The sequence below is a fragment of the Artemia sp. Qi Xiang Cuo genome, chromosome 6, assembly GCF_049724085.1.
Source record: "Artemia sp. Qi Xiang Cuo chromosome 6, ASM4972408v1, whole genome shotgun sequence".
Classification (NCBI taxonomy): domain Eukaryota; kingdom Metazoa; phylum Arthropoda; class Branchiopoda; order Anostraca; family Artemiidae; genus Artemia; species Artemia sp. Qi Xiang Cuo.
In genome coordinates, this window is record NC_142799.1 from 52,511,324 (window position 1) to 52,528,303 (window position 16,980).

Here is a 16,980-nt window from a genome sequence, read left to right on the forward strand (position 1 = left end):
GGTCGGAATTGGACAATGAGCAATAGTTTTATATTTTAATTTGTTACTGTAAAGGATAGCCAGCAGCTTCTACTTTTATGTTTGTTCTGATTTCGACATCTTGAAGCTTTTTCTTTTGCTTTGCATAGTTTTTGCGAATAACGATCTGCCACGTCCTTACTTGTGTGTAGGGTTGCCGTCCCTTGTGGTTTCTCACTATTTCTAGTAATTTTTCTATTGCTTAATGATTTTTTGGGCTAGTAATTTTTCCTAAAACATAATTTTTTTCCAAAGCTTGTGATTTATGACTTAGCACGTAAATTCTTGCGAATAAATCACCCAGGAAGCGAATTATTGAAAGCTAAAGGGATGCTTTAGTGAAAACTCTTTATAAAAAATCTCTTTTTATGGAACATTTTAATTGAATACTTATTGATTGTTTTTTGTTGCTTTATTTTTATTAGCAGTGTTATTAAGAAAGCCAGGTTACAGCTTTGATATTTAAAAAACCTAACGGTCGTCATTTCAGGACCGAGGTTTGTTTGCTCCAAAGGTGTATATTTATTTAGCAGATAGGCCTACAAGAAGAAAAAATCTGACAATAATGAAAAAATTAAAAAATAAAAGTTAAAAATTTCCTTTCATGGCAAAAATAGCTTGAAGGAACAGCTAAACAGCTAACAAGCTGTTCGAACAGTCAGCGTACACCAAAAATCTATGGAAACAACCCCTCAGCTGAGTACGAATCTCTTTTGTCTCAGAGCAGTTCCTCACCTAACACAAAGCACCGTAAATGCTAATGGTATCCTTCCAAGTTCGCTGGTTGCAAAAGATGTCCTTATTTTTAAACAATAGGATTTATTCTGAACAAGTAATGTGTCTTCTTTTTGGGTGTACTCTATCTTTGTACTCTATCGGCTTTTTGTTGGATTAAAAATATAATTATCATCACTAGTATCATTCTCTTGTAATAGATTCAGTTTCTGATACGCATTGTTTGCTACGATCAAGCGAGTACCCACACCCCTTCATTCAAATCTTCGATCTTAGGACAAAACCGTTATTGATAGATTTTTGATAGAAAATTTATTCATTGAAAATATATCGCTGCTTCATGGCAAAGATGGTTCTAGACGTTTACCCTCCAAGAAAATAACCCCTGGGCCCCTCCCCCATGGAAAATACATCCCCGTAAAAAAATTAGTCCCAACAAATGCCACCCCACCAGACAACCCCCCCCACCGCAGAAAACTCCCCCGTGAATAGTATTCATATTTTTCCCAATAGCAAATACTATCTGTTAGCAATGGACAAATTACAAAACTTAAAAAGGCGCTTGAACTTCTATAGTGGGGTTCAATGATTTTTTGTAGTTAGGGAGGGAGGGAGATACCTCAAAGGGTGCACTTTGATGCCAAAATATCCCCGTTCTCATTGTGCCATCTGATAAATACAGAATTAGTTCTAACAGGAAGACGAAGAGAGTGTGGAGGTAGGAATTGGTGTATAATCCCCAAGGCCATAACCAGGATTTGTTTTGGGGGAGGACGTATTTTTTTAGCGAGAGGGAGTACAAAAGGAACTTTCAAAACGCATCAAAAATGTTAAATTGATATATACTCCCTTTTGATTTCTGGGAATAATTCTGGTCTATGCTTTTATTATGAATATAAAGAGTAAAATTAAACCCCAAAATGAGCATAATTTATTCCGTATAAGAGGAGGAATGCCCCTTCCTCATCCGCAACTCTGCCTCATGATCGTAGAAACTTCAGAGGGTGCTCATTAGATTAGAAATTGAGAGTTCTAATCTTGAGATCATAAGTTTTTGAAACGTATTTACAACATTATTTTATTAGGTGGCCGGCAATTATCCCCCGCTTCAAATACCCCCCCCCCCACATAAAATACCGCCTCGCAAAAATTACCCCCCGGCGTAAAATCCCCTCCCCCGGGAAAATAACCCCCGTGGAAAATAAGGCTTTCCAAATTTGAGAATTTTATTCGAGTTTTAGTGTTTTAATTTCCGTAGGGGAAGAAATTTGGTACTTGTGTATTATGCACCACTCACTGCAGTTTACACTTTTTGTAAAACACGAGAAAAAACCGGTTTCTTCGTTACTTTAGAAACAGATTTCGGCGATAGATTTGCACATAAGGGGGGGGGAGTATAGCGGGGGGGTATCGAAAATATGTTAGAATTATTTTGGATATTACTAAGTAAGAATTTTTTTCTTAATTCAAACAATCCAAATAATTTGCCCCCCCCCCCTTATGTGCAAATATATAGCCCAAATGGTACTTGTGTAGAATCTGGGTACACACGCCAGAAGGGAAGTTTCGTTAATGCTAGTGAAATAAAACAAAATAAGATGAAAATATAATAGTTCAGAAACAAATTTGGGACTTTTCAATTAGCTGGTACCCACGCGATAATGCGAAGATCAGATAGGATAAAAACCTGTTAGTCTGCACCACGTGAGACAGATACCCGGTACTAAAACAGGGGTAATAAAATAAAACAAAATAGGATCAATATATAATGGTTTATAAACAAAATTATAAGATTTACAAATTACAATTATGCACCCAAAACGCTGTAATGTCGTGGGTTCTGTCTTTGGCAGAACCCACTCTTTTTTCTTTATTTGGCAAATCCCAAATTGTAATTTTAACATCCATGTTCATTCAATCACTTATCATTGCAGACAAACAGGTTTTTATCTGAATTTCTCATTATCGCGTGGGTACCAACTAATTGAAAAGTACCAATATTTAACCTAACTTAACCTAGCTACCTTTTAGTCCCCCTAAACCCCAAAATTCTAAAGTTTAAATATTTGTAACGGAGTGAGCAATATCTCACTATGAAGCGGAACATGTTTATCTACAGCGGCTTTGAAATTTTGATGCCGTCTTTCTTTCTTGTGTATCCAGATTCTACACAAGTACCCCCAAATTATATATTTCCCATATAATCTTTCACTTGTCTTTGTCTTGTCTCGCGCTAAGCTGAAAGAAACTAACGAAGAAACCGATTTGTTCTCGAGTTTTACACAGCGTAAACTTGAGTGAGTGGCACATAATACAAAAGTACCAAAATTCCTTCCCCCTATGGAAATAAAAAAAAACAAAACTCAAATAAAATTATCAAATTTGGAAAGCCTTATTTTCCACGGGGGTATTTTCCGGTGGGCATTTTCCCGGGGGGGGGGGGTAGACGCCTAGAACCATTTTATTAGTTATTCTAGTCTCGTGCAAGTCCTTTTCAAATTATCGACAATTTTCGGCCATTTCAAGACAAGATATCTTGTCCAAGACAAGATTTGATATCTCCTCGAAACTTGTCCTTTGCCTGCTGATTTGACAAGTGTCAATCCCCTGTATAATTACCTCTGAAGACGTAGGTTTTTTTATTACGATACCGGGTGTTTACTATTGACGGGTGATACTATTCCAGTTTTTGGGCTGTGACGTCATCTGAAAGGCTGTCCCACTGAAACAGCTACATTGGCCTTAATACTGGAGTTTCCTTTTCTTCTTGTAAAAGGAAACAAGAGGTGTAAAATTTCACAAAAAGGTTAATTTCTTATTGGCCAAAATAAGTCCAGTCTATTTAATTTTTTGACCGTTTCATGCCTCCCCTTCCTAAACCTGATGGTCTGTTCCTAATGTCTTGTACGGCTCACGTTATAGCAACTTCGAATTTTCTACCAAACTTTCCATTCTATATGCAAAAGCCCGGTGAACTTCCTTAGTTCACTTTCTGGCAAATAAAACCCGAAAAGCGAAAAAAGTAGACTTGTTAGTTAACTAAACTCTGTTAAATCGAACGCAACTCAGGTCGTTAAATAATCACGAGCTATTACACACACAAACATTAAGAGTAATAAGTTCGGAAATTATTTGGTAATACATATTAAAAAAAAAAAAAAATCACAATTGCGAAGGAATAAACAATTTACTATTTAAAAACCAGTTCAGAATCGAAAAAAATAGGCTATTAAGCAATGGTTCCTCTCCCTTTACTATCCCTTTTCCATTATAGTACGAATATACGTTTGATCTATATTTTAGATAGGTTATATTACACAAATCAAGAACAAATTACTTACTGTTGATTGAAGGACGTTGACTGCAGCAGCTGTTTCCGCATCCTGAGTATATTCATACAGACTACGATTCAAGCCCTTATAATAATCTTCTTTCAGGCTATTTCTGTGAACATATCCAGATATTCCAGCTGAAAGTTGAATCACAAGAAGAACCATTATAAAAGACCCGTACTAAAACACATAAAGTAAATTAATAGACAAAGATATAATTGAGTAACTTATTTTTGAAAATATACGCTCTCGTGGCAACGAACTGTAAGTAATGAGCAACCCGGCTCAATAGTAGCCAAAACTCTGAAAAAAGGAATTTTGATATCGATAAATGTATCAAAAGAATCGGATTTTTATGCCAATTTCAATATAATTTTCATTAAGTTTAATCTTATCCATCAAAGGTTACGAGCCTGAGAAAATTTGCCTTATTTTCGAAAAGAAGGGGAAAAACCCCTAAAAGTCATAGAATTTTGATGAAAATCACACCATCAGATTCAGCGTATCAGAGAACCCAACTGTAGAGGTTTCAAGCTCCTATCTGCAAAAATGTGGAGTTTTGCATTTTTTGCCAGAAGAAAGATCACAGTTGATCACGGTTGAAGAAAGATTGTTGCGTGTTTTTTTTCCAGGGGTGATCGTATCTGCCCAGTGGTCATAGAATATTAGAAGATAACTCATTCGAACTGAAATTAAAAGTTCTAGTGCCTTTTTTAAGTGACCGAAAAGATTGGAGGGCAACTAGGCCCTCACCCACGCCTCTTTTTTCTCAAAATCGTCCGATCAAAATTTTGAGATAGCCATTTTGTTCAGTACAGTTGAAAGGCTGAATAGCTATGCCTTTGGAAATATCATGAACCCCACAGCTTGTGGGGAAAGGCCTTATAATTACGAAAATTTGCCCATTATATACGTATAGTATTTGTTACTGGGAAGTATGTATACATTCTTCGGGTGTGGGGGGGATTTTCTGGTGGTGGGATTTTCCAAGGGAATAATTCTCCGTGGGAATAAAAGTTTCTAGGGAGCGAATTTATTAGGGAAAATTTTAAGCTGGGGGAATCTGCTGGAATGTCTATATGAAAATCGTCTAATGTATGGCTTTCTCTTTGCCAGCTCAATTTTACGTGTTGAGATGTTAAGGGTAATTGTCCGATGTAAATTTTCACCAGGATTGAATTGTCTGGTGGTGGTTCTCAAACTTATTTAGACTCTATACCCCTTTTTACCCACAAAACATCTTAGGTACCCATTCTCAGTTACCGGTACTAAGCAAACTATAGCTAAAATATTGATCAAATCTTAAAGCCTTAACCCTTTGAACTCAATTAGGCATCGTGTTTAAGTAAAAACAAAGAAATATTTTTTACAAACATTTTCATTTAAAAACAAAAACACACAAAATTTAAAGAACAAAAAGCGCTTACTTTCAAAGAAATTAGTGAGAGGGATGAGCTTGTTTCCCTTTACACAGTTTATCGAAATTGGGTTCTAACTTAGTTAAATAAAATCCTAAATCATCTTCAACATTTATATTGTTTCTAGATTTACTTTTAAGATAGGTTAAACTCGAGAAACCCTTTTCATATAAATAAGTGGTGGGAAACCCTACAAGAAATTTAACAGCAGTGCTTGACAGTTCTTTGTATTCCTTCCCAATGCAGATCCAGAAATCTAACAATATAGTACCAGCAGTCAAATATTTACTTTTCAGCGCGGGATCACATGAGATTTCAATGAGTTGCTCCCTTTTGAAAGGTAGTCAGGTTAGTGTCCATAGTATCAGCATTAAAGGGGTCACGTATACAGGCTAACCATCTCTCCAAAGGTGGAAAGTACGCTCTTATACGGATCTTCAATGCATTCAAATGCTGGCCCATTTGAGTCTTGAGTTCAATAAAATCAGACATGTTTTTCTCATTATCTTGTAAAAATGTATGTAATCTTTCAAACAGGTCACGGTTGTCATTTTTTATTTGTTTTTCCCAGAGAGTGATCTTTTTTTTCCATTGCATCAGTTTTCTTTTCTGCGTAAAAAATATCAGAAATACTGCCCTGCGCGGATGAATACCAGATATTGAGTTTTCAAAAATATCATAGGCAGCGCAATAGCGCTGCCTAGGTAAAGAACGATGTTGGCGCAATGTATTTTTATTTTTTTTTTTTTTTTTTTTTTTTAGATCAGGGCACTTCGTATCGAAGGAGTTGTCGTAGAAACTTCGAAAAAGGCTCATTCAATTGGAAATTTGAAGATCTTGTGCTCTTTTTAATAGTCAAAAGTGATTGGAGGGCAACTAACACCCCTTCCACGCCCACCATTTCCCAAACACATCCAATAAAAATTTTAAGATAGCTATTTTGTTCGACATCATTGAAAGGTCCAGAAATTACGTCTTTGAGGATGACAACCCCCCTACAGCCCTCAGGGCAAAAGCTGTAAGTTATGCCGTAGGGGCATATAGGGATTTTTATAGAAAGCGATTGGAGGGCAAATAACCCCCCTCTCACGCCCACCACTTCCCCAAACACATCCAATAAAAATATTGAGATAACCATTTTGTTCAGCGTAGTTGAAAGTTCTGGAAATTAGGTATTTGAAGATGACAGCCCCCCAGAGCCCTCAGGACAAGGGCTGTAAGTTATGCCCTGGGGGCATATAAGGTTTTTATAGAAGGTGTTATTGTAGAGATTTCAAAAAGGGCTTCTTTGATTGGAAATTGAAAGGGCTAGTGCCCTCTTTAATAGTCGAAAGTGATCGGAGGGCAACTAGACTCCCTCTCACGCCCATCATTTCCCCAAACACTTCCGATCAACATTATGATATAGCCATTTTGTTGAACGTAGTTGAAGGGTCCGGAAATAATGTCTTTGAGTATGACCCCCCCCCACAGCCCTCAGAACTAAGGTTGTAACTTATGCCCTGGGGCATGTAAGGTTTTTATAGAAAGGGTTGTCTTAAAAACTTCAATAAAGGCTCATTAGATTGAAAATTAAGAGGGATATTCCCCTTTTTAATAGTCGAAATTATTCGGAGGGAGGATAAACCCCCACCCCACGCCCATTATTTCCCCAAAGATTTCAATCAACACTTTGATAAGAATGGATCAATCAGTCAAAAGGGATTTTCAAAATTGATCCAGGAAAAGTATGTCTAAGTTTCCTTAAAATACCGAGACTCCTGCATATCTTCATTTTAATAAAATCAATGTGACGTATGAAAGATAGGTTTTCATCAAGAAGAATGCCCCAAAAACGAACATCGATCTTTAGATCTATGAACTATCCCCTTTGGCTGGTGAGTTTCTGATAACTGTGGATAAACCTGAGAAACACGCGAAAAAACATAATAAACGGGACTTAAGACTGGAACCAAGAAAATACACTTCCCCTTATGCCAAAATGAGACATCTTCGATAGAAGAATTTTATGGGTCAAGGAATCGAAAGCCTTACGCATATCCAGGAATATGGCAGCCGAAATCACTCCTGAATCTAACGCAGAATGAATAAAATTCAAAAGGGTTATACAGGCATGTTCAGTGGAGTGCTTCATTCAGAAACAAAATTGAAAGTCATGAAGAAAATTTTTAGATTTTAGGAAAGTAAAAGCTATCTAAGGATTTTTCCTTGTGAAGCTCCAGTATTGATCACTGAAATTGCTTTCATTGTTTTGTGACCAGGTACAGTTGGATGATCAATTTTGGGTAAAAAAACCAAGCGGATGGATTTTCAGAGGCACATGCCATTTGTGAGTCACATCTACCTTCCGCAACGTAAGTGTCTGCCTCGACTTGAATTTTCTAGGAGGGTAATTAGAGCCAAGCAGACATTATTCGGAAATTTTATGCTGTTGAACTTTGCAGTGCAGGCACTAGCAGGCTTCAATATTTCATTATTTAGAGACTTTCCGGTTCTCCTATATCACAAAGAGTAATTTGTAAGCAGAATCACCGGTCTTGTTCATGCTCAAGGTCCCAGTTGATTGTTCAACTAACTGGTCAAATTTGTATTTCTTTCTGACAAATTTAATGGTAGAACAAATTGTAATTGTAGTGAAAACAATTAAAAACAAATAAATCTATAGATACATAGATATTTATTAACTCTAAAAGCCTTTATGGGCCATGGGTAAAACAAAAAATATAACACCAAACAAATAAACACCTTCAAATCCAGATTAAATTAAAAATAAATTACAGGGAATGGTCCCTACGTCTCATACCTGTGACAACAAATTTTCGCAACTTCTTAATTGCCATAAAAATTCCTATCGCTTAATATTCGGCTATATCCACTCGTTCCTCCCTTTTATTCCACCCCTGAAAAATTTCTTCCCTCAGACCATTTAATTCTTCACAAAACCAAAACAAATTAATTAAGTCATCCTCCCAACACCCACACATTGGGCATAAGTAAGAATGCAACTCCAACTTCACCCTTCCCAGATACTTCTTCTATCACAAAACGATAAAAAGTTTCCACTTGCTGATGAAGTACCTCTTCCCATGATTTTTTAATCCTAGCATACAGAGAGAGATGGGCACAATAAGTTATGCTTTTTTTAATGTGCAAAATCTTTTTTTTCGTTTTTTTTTCACTGTCTTATTAATTTTTTTTAACTGTTTTTGAGATACTTTCATTAGAATTGTAAATGGAAAGACAGTGGGATCTATGAAATTACTTAGATCAATTTGTCTTCACCTAAGTGTCAATGCAAGGATGATAAATAACTATGAATGCACACCGATGATGCAATATATCAATTATTGGCAGTGTTTATGGGGCAATCATGTGGCGAGACACACAATCAAATCAATTACATTGAAAATCACTGATAAGAGTTATTTTGAGACAAAATAGCATAACCTTATCTCGTACATAATGTAAATTTTACAATAACAACATAGATTAGGCTAAGTTTTACATTTTGAGGCTATGTAATAAAGCTTTAGATTGTATACATGGTGTATTTAAAAACTACTGACATTAAAAATAGACTACAATAGGGCACAAATATAGGGTGTAAATAAGATATAAGAGAACAGAGAATAAAGTTTGTTTTAAGAACACATATTTTTTTTTTAAATTAGGAGCATATAATCCTTTGTGTTTCGGCTGAAAAAAAAAATCATCTTGAAACGTACCAGGTTTGAATACATGAGGGGTTAACAACTGCATAATTTAATTGTTGGCAGAGCAACAAAATCAAAGTGTTGCAACACTTTTGTCAGAAAAGCCAACCATAAGTTGCTGCAACCAACACTTCACGTTACCATTGTGAAGCAAATCTAGACTAGTTTCATTTGAAACTATTTGACAGTAATATTATTGTATTTCCCTTATTTTATAATTAATTTGGGTTGTTTTCTTTACCCAATGCAAAGTAGGCTATGGAAAATTTCTGAATTTTGTTTTACCTTCAGTAGGTTAAATCTAGACCTTTACCCAAACTTTATAGAAAACACTGATGATGCCATGTGAGCCCCACGTTTCTTATACTCCATCACTTCTACTTGGCAAGTACATTCTCAAAATGATATACTGAAATTAACATATTATAGAATTCCTTTGCAACAGCAGCTTGGTGCAATGGAAGCGCACTGGGCCCATAGCCTTTAGGTTGATGGATTGAAACCACTAGCTGGTTGAATTTTTATTCTAAGAAATTAAAGATGTTTTTTTTTATATGGATAAAGGTCAAGGGTTTCAAATTAAGGAAAATTACAAATTGTATTAATAAAAAAATTACCCCTCCCTTGATTTTGAAAAATACCGTTTTTTATTCTGGATAAAAAAATTGAACAACAGATTCTTGCCCTATCCTACATTTTTGGGTTTAATCTCAGCCAGGTACTACAGGACCCAGAGTCATCATTGCACAATAAAAAAATATTTCTTAATTCTGTCTTATATGTCTGTTAAAATGCTTACCAAATATAGCAATATTGCATTCCCAGAGAAAGCACAGCAACAGGAAAGAAGTCCAATTAATACAATTGCAATTCCAGTTCCAACAAAGACATAGGGCATTGTTTCAGCAAAATCTGAGGAAATGTCCAGGTATTTGTGGAGTTCCACTAGCATCCATATTCCAAGTGTCAAGAGAAGGATGCCAAAAAACTGTTATAAAAAAGGATCCAAAACAATAAATTAAGAATTTAAATGAAACAAATTAAATTAAAAAAATTAACATTTTTGTTTTAGCTGACAAGAACAGAAGCAATAAACCATGAACCATGAAGCAATAAACCAGCTTGGGACGCCACATGTGATTAACTATCATCAATGAAGCTGGCGGACATAGGATTCCTCCTGTCACTACCCAGTACGATTTATGATAATTAAAATGCAGCCTGTTTTGCTCCTTCTTCTTTTGAAAAACACAGCACCTGGAATCCACGACAGACTCCTTTTGGCCTCTCCGAGGTTTCATCTGAATACACAATTAGTAAATCAAAAATCAATACAAACACCAGATAAAGAAAAAATTTCTTTTTTTTACCTTCAGCATCATCACAAACTTTACATAACATTATTTTTTTTTTTATATATATATAGATGTTTGCACTTCACATTTGGCCCCACAATAAGAATGTTTTCTTATTTTTGAGCTGATACAGAACTTGGCTTATTTTTTGCACTGGATGATTTTGAAACTTAGACTTTGCTCCATTTTGCACCAAGTCACCAAAATTGCATAGCTTTGATACAGCTTGTTTTGTCCTGGTATACTAGATCAGTAATTTTTGCAAAATGTTGCATGGGATGCTTCTCCACATTAAGAAAAATGAAAGTAAGGCAATGCGTTCACTAAATTGTATCCTTTAGCTTCAACAAAGAGTTCAGTTTCTTACCCATTAAACTTTTAAAAAACTTAAGCAATTTCAATGTGTAGAGTCAAATAAATACATTCTTTATTACTTTTTCATTTTATTGTTGCTTCATTATTAATATGATTTATTTATTTATTTTTGTACAATTCTTTATAATCTTTGTATTATTTCGCACTGAGTTACAAAACTTTTGCAGTAAATCAGCCTGATAAATTGAATCAGCTCTTTTTTATACTGAGTCATCAAAATTACACAGCTTTGATATAACTTGTTTTGCACTGAGTTACAACTAGGTTTGGTCTTGCAACAAATCAATCCCTAGCTTATTTGTGTATTAATAAAAAAAACTTTCAAGAAAAGAAGCTTTTCCATGAAAAGCAGAGACATATTAAACCGAAGATCACCATACATAGAGACCTGTGGCAATTCCAACTCAAAAAAGCCATTAAATAAAATATATTAACATATCAAACATAAAGATAACAGATACTAACGTTAATGAATAAATAAACCATAAAACAAGTAAAAATCAAAGTCACTTACTTACTTGTACTTGCTACAGGACCAGAAGTGAATGCCTCATTTGGTATCTAAAGGACTCCTTATGGTTGACTCCTATTTGTAACAATCTCGTGCAAACTTTTCAGCAAACCGAAGCTAGCAGCTCTCCCTATTTCTGTCGAACTTCCAAAATCCACCAATTGTATTCAGGTCGTTTTTGACAGTAATGCCCACCAATTTTATAATTGACCACCAGGGTGTCTGCACCAAATTGACAGAGGAGCAGCTAGAGCCACTTGCTTGATGATGCAGTCATTGTGTCTTCTCAGTACATGGCCAAGCAAACGCAGTCTTCTCTGTTTCACGATTGTGGCTGTGGGGTGAATGTTACAGCAGCAGTGACACACTTCAGCGTTTGAGATTCTGACAGAGTATTGAATCCTCAGAATGTTTCGTAAACAGCAGTAGTCAAAGATTTCCAAATCATGGAGATGAAGCACCTTCAGTGGTCAGCCCTCAACTGCATAGAATAGAACAGACCTAACTGCCGCTTTATAGACACATATTTTTGTCTTCAAACTGATTCTCTGTTGGTTCTACAAATAGCAGCAAAGTTGAGAGAATGAGGCTTGGGCTTTGTTGATTCTTTTCTGTACATCAAGGTTACAGCCTCCGCAAGTGTATTAGCAAGCCAAAATAAGTGAAGCTTTCAACTTTTTCCAGTTCCTGCCCATAAAGCAAAAGCCGACAAACAAAAATTGCTATGAACAGGAGTTTAGCTACTGTCCCTTTCACCCTCCCCTAAGTTCTAAAACCTATTGCATCATTTGTGCTTTACTACTACCCAGATAAGTGAGACTATCCACTTGATCTTCATCTAACACACTCACATCATCAGGCAGAATTTTACCTTCCCATTTGATTTACATCCTCTCCCACAGCCGTCGCCGTGTTTATTAGGACACAGTCCACAAAATGATTCATACAAATAGGGATAGAACACAACCCTGCTTAACTCCCAATTCAATACAAAACCAGATGCTAACCTCAATTCTCACCATAACTGCAGCAATGATCTTTTTGTACACATCATTAACCACTATAATAATACTTATCTGGTATACCAAAAAGGACTGGAGCTTTATTAAAGCTCTTCTATTAGCTGAATCAAAAAACGTGTTCATAATCTATAGCACTGAGGACTAAAGGGGTCTGTTAACTCAGGCACTTTTCAATTATTAATCTAAGAGTAAAAAATTGGTCAATACATCCTCTCCCCTTCCTAAAACCAAACTGGTCGTCTCTTAAATTTTTACCTAAGCATCAATAAGTCTAAAAACTATTATCATACTAAGTAGTTTGCTTCCTACAGAAACTAAGCTAGTGCCTTCATAATTACCACACTCACTCCTAATTACCTTTCTCATAAAAGGGTTCAATTAGAGTTGTCCTAAAATTGCTAGGTACTTCCCCCTTTTCAAACACCTCGTTCATAATCTTCAGTAATTTATCTCTTAGCTTCATAACCACCATATTTAAAGAACTCACTTACTGCAATATCAGCACCCGAGGCCTTAATATTCTCTAATGTTTAAGTAATGCTAGGGATTTACTTTATGTATGTATGTTCTTAGAAAAAAACAATACAGGTAATGTTTTTTCATCTTTAGTTTCAGCCAAAAATATGATTGACAGTCAGCTATGATAATTAAAAGAAAAACTTACACCATTTTTGTAACCTTTCGAGAGCCAAAAAACGGAAAAAAGTTGACATATGACATATGTCTCTTTTTGATCTTCGTAGCAATTACACATATATAAATAATTTTTGACCAGAATGGCATACATTGCCCTTTTAATTATCATATTTGTCAGCTGTGGGGTACGTTAAAAGTGGCGTATGCCTCTTTTTTTTTCTTTGTAACAGTATGAGATAGGACAATTCTGACCGCACCATTCAATACCTTGTGCTAACCTTACTTAAAACACTTACTTAGCTAATTATTGCCCAAAATTGCATATATTGCATCTTTAAACGAAGACTGGATACTGAGTGGTCCACCAGGGAGTGTAAACTCAACTGGGAAGCTATGGATCAGTATAATGCACCTGGCCACTGAAGAATTGTGAATACAACTCAAATTTTCAACTCTGGAGCTCTACAAGGAGAAATCCTTAGATTGCTACAAGCTGCAATTTAAGGTAATTGCTCTTGAATTATCACAGCTGATGTCTTGCTAATAGCCTTACATACAAGAAGATTATATGAATAAACCCCTTGATGCTTTTTTATGCTCTTTCTGAATATAATAATCATTTTTGTCACAAATTCAATTTTAACCTAACCTTCCCCACTTAAATAGCCCATATTACATATTTCCCATGCATTTATTGATGTTCACTTTTGTCACTGTCAATTCAATTAATTTAAGAAAAAAACAAAGTTTTTCCAAGGCAAGAAAAGAGCAAAGTTGAAACTTAAAAGAAACAAGAATTATTACCGCATAGCCTATCTAACATATACTAATAAAACTAATGCAAATAAATCAACTGGTGATATTTCCTTATGTTTGTAGGATTACAGAAAACTAGCACTTTACTAATAACACAAAGGCCGGGTATACAAACACTAATATTGATTTAGGACTAAAAAGTAAACACGTAACATCACAGTAAAAAATTAATCCATAACGTTTTTCATAGTTCTACAGGAGCTGTGATGTCAGTAACTTTTATTATACAATTAAAATTATCTTAAAAACTTAGGAATAAAAATAATAAGTTTAAAGTCATTACACAGCATATAAAATAATAGATTAGTTTATCAGATAACATCTTGGTTTCACCTAGTACTACTCGAATTGAAGAACATATCAACCGTAATATAAACGCAGGAAATCCAGTTATTCCTCTCTATAAAACAGAGGATTTTAAGTTGTGATACAAATTCTAAAGCGAGTTTGCGGTCCTAATACTAATGAGACTCCTTCACTTCTAACTTGTCTAAAAAATAATCATGAAATGTCCTTTTCAGATCCAAAACGACAGTCAATCATTAAACTGAGTTTATTGTGCAGAAGTGATGCCAAAATAAACCAAACAAAATAAATAAAACAGCAATCTAAAATGCTTTACTTTTATACTGTTAAAAGTGTCCTTAAATGGTTTAGAGAGTAGTCAATACGGACTTGGTCCAGTCAAAGATAGGAATGGGGCCGCAATTAGCGACAAGGAAAAAACTAAAGAGACGGGCCGAACATTTTGAGAATTTGCTTAACCGAGATAGAGTTGCAGGAAAAGAAATAGAGGAAAATACAAAAAGTTTGTGATACCTTGGACATTGGATGAGAAGGAAGATTTGAATTGTGAGGAGGAATTAGCAACAGTACTAAAAGGATTAAAAAATAATAAGGCTCCAGGTGCTGACAGGGTGGTAAATGAGTTTCTTAAATATGGCGGCTCTGAGGTTAGAAATAAGCTACTGAAGGTTATGAATATGATTTTTGAAAAGGGGGAAGTACCTAATGATTTTAGGAAAACCTTAATTAAGCCACTTTATAAGAAAGGTGATAAAAAGGAGTGAGGTAATTATCGAGGCATTAGTCTGGTCTCCGTAGGCAGTAAATTAGTTAGTAATATGATACTTTTTAGACTGAGAGATACCGTAGACAAAGTTTTAAGAGAAGAACAGTGTGGTTTTAGAAAAGGTAGAGGATGTGTCGACCAAATTTTCACTCTTGTGCTAGTAGTTGAGAAGTGCCTGAGTTTTCAAACACCTTTGGTCCTTAGTTTTATAGATAATGAGCAAGCGTTTGATTCTGTTGATAGAAGAGATTTAGTAAAGGTTTTATCCTTGTATGGTATACCAGACAAATACATTAAAGTTATTAGTGCTATCTACGAGAATAACAATGCTGCGGTTAAGGTAGGAAGTGAGGTTAGCAGCTAGTTTCGTATTAAATCAGGAGTTAAGCACTGTTTTGTTCTATCCCCCTTTATATGGATCATTTTGATGGATTTTGTCTTAAGGAGCACAGGAAAGGCAATGGGAGACCACGAAATCAAATGGGGAGGAAAAAGTCTCCCGGAATTTAGATTGTGCTGATGATTTAAGCATCCTAGATGAAAGTGTGAGCAAAATGAATAAACTTTTAGAGGTTTTGTGAATTCAGGGTGCTCGAGTAGATTTAAGAATTAATGTTAGAAAGATTAACTCACTAAGGCTAGGAATAAGTGAAGATTAAAAGGTTACGTTGGGTAATGAAAAGATTGATCAGAAGGGCAGCTTCACTTATCTTGGAAGTATTATTAGTAAAGATAGTGGGAGCAGTGAAGATGATAAAAGTAGAATAGCCAAGGTTCGGGGTGTTTTTTCACAGTTAAAAAACGTTTGGAATAATAGGAAAATAAGTCTGCAAAGCAAAATTAGAATATTAGAAGCTACAGTGATGATAGTGGTCAAATATGGCTCTGAAGCATGGGTGCTCTGAAAAGTGGATGAAGCTTTGCTAGATGTTTTCCAGAGAAATTGCTTAAAGATGGCTCTGGGTACCCGGCTGACTGACCGTATTTCAAACAATAGGCTATGCGAAAAATGTGGCTCAATACTGCTCTCTAGGGCTATAATGAAAGAAAGGTTGAGGTGGCTAGAGCATGTTGTGCGGATGAACGATGACAGATTGCCGAAGACTGTTCTTTTCGGCCGACCGTCTAGGGCTAAATGGAAAGCAGGTCGTCCTCGTCTGGTGTGGGAGAACGTCATAAAGAAAGATTTAAAGGAAATTGGAACTTCGTGGGCGGGTATAAAAAGAGAGGCTTTAAATAGATTGGGATGGAGGAGGAGCGTGCGTAGCTGTGTTGGCCTCAGGTGGCTTGGTGCTGTGCTGAGTTGTTAGTAGTAGTAGTAGTTTACTGTACCAAAACTCCTATATTGTTTTGTGTTTTTAGTAAAGCACTAGTTTTCTGTAATCCTACAAACATAGGGAAATATCACCACTTGATTGATTTGCATTAGTTTTATTGATATATGTTAGATAGGTTGGGAAGTAATAATTTTTGTTCGTTTTAAGCTTCAACTTAGCTCTTTATTGCCCTTGGAAAAACGTTGTTTTTTTAAATTAATCTTTGCTCGTTTTGATTAAAATTTAATTTAGAAACAACAATGCTATGACCTTTTCTACCTATACGGAATAATTTCTGTTCGTTTTAAGCTTTAATGTTGGTCCTTAGTTTCAGTTGGAAACTTATATTAAGGAGCTGAACTAAGAAGCCGTACAAGAATTGAAGAAAAAAATAAGTCTAGAGTGAAAAAAAACCAAAAAAACATAGTGTTATTTCTTTTTTTGTAAAAAAATAAAAAAGAAGAAACAGAACTTCAATTCTTTGTTTTAAAAAATTTAATTTAGTAAGACTTAAGAAAGTAGCTTCAACACAAAAGGTTAACTGAGCAGACAGGTTGGTATATTGACATGCTTCCAGAAAGTTTTGCTAGCTCAACAGAAATGTACCTTTAGGCTTAGGGATTTATTTGAGCTGTCTCTAAATAAAAAGCCACTCATTACT

The 16,980-nt window shown here is 35.4% G+C and overlaps 1 protein-coding gene across 1 annotated transcript in view; it reads right to left on the reverse strand.

Moving 5' to 3' along the window:
• Window positions 1-16,980, reverse strand: part of LOC148951364 (tetraspanin-7-like) — a 45,526-nt gene that overhangs the window by 15,373 nt on the left and 13,173 nt on the right. The window contains exons 2-3 of the mRNA XM_089090264.1: window positions 10,016-10,204; window positions 4,095-4,265 (exon numbers count right to left, since the gene is read on the reverse strand). Coding sequence (XP_088946390.1) covers window positions 4,095-4,265; window positions 10,016-10,204 — 360 coding nt within the window. The remainder of the gene's footprint in view (window positions 1-4,094; window positions 4,266-10,015; window positions 10,205-16,980) is intronic.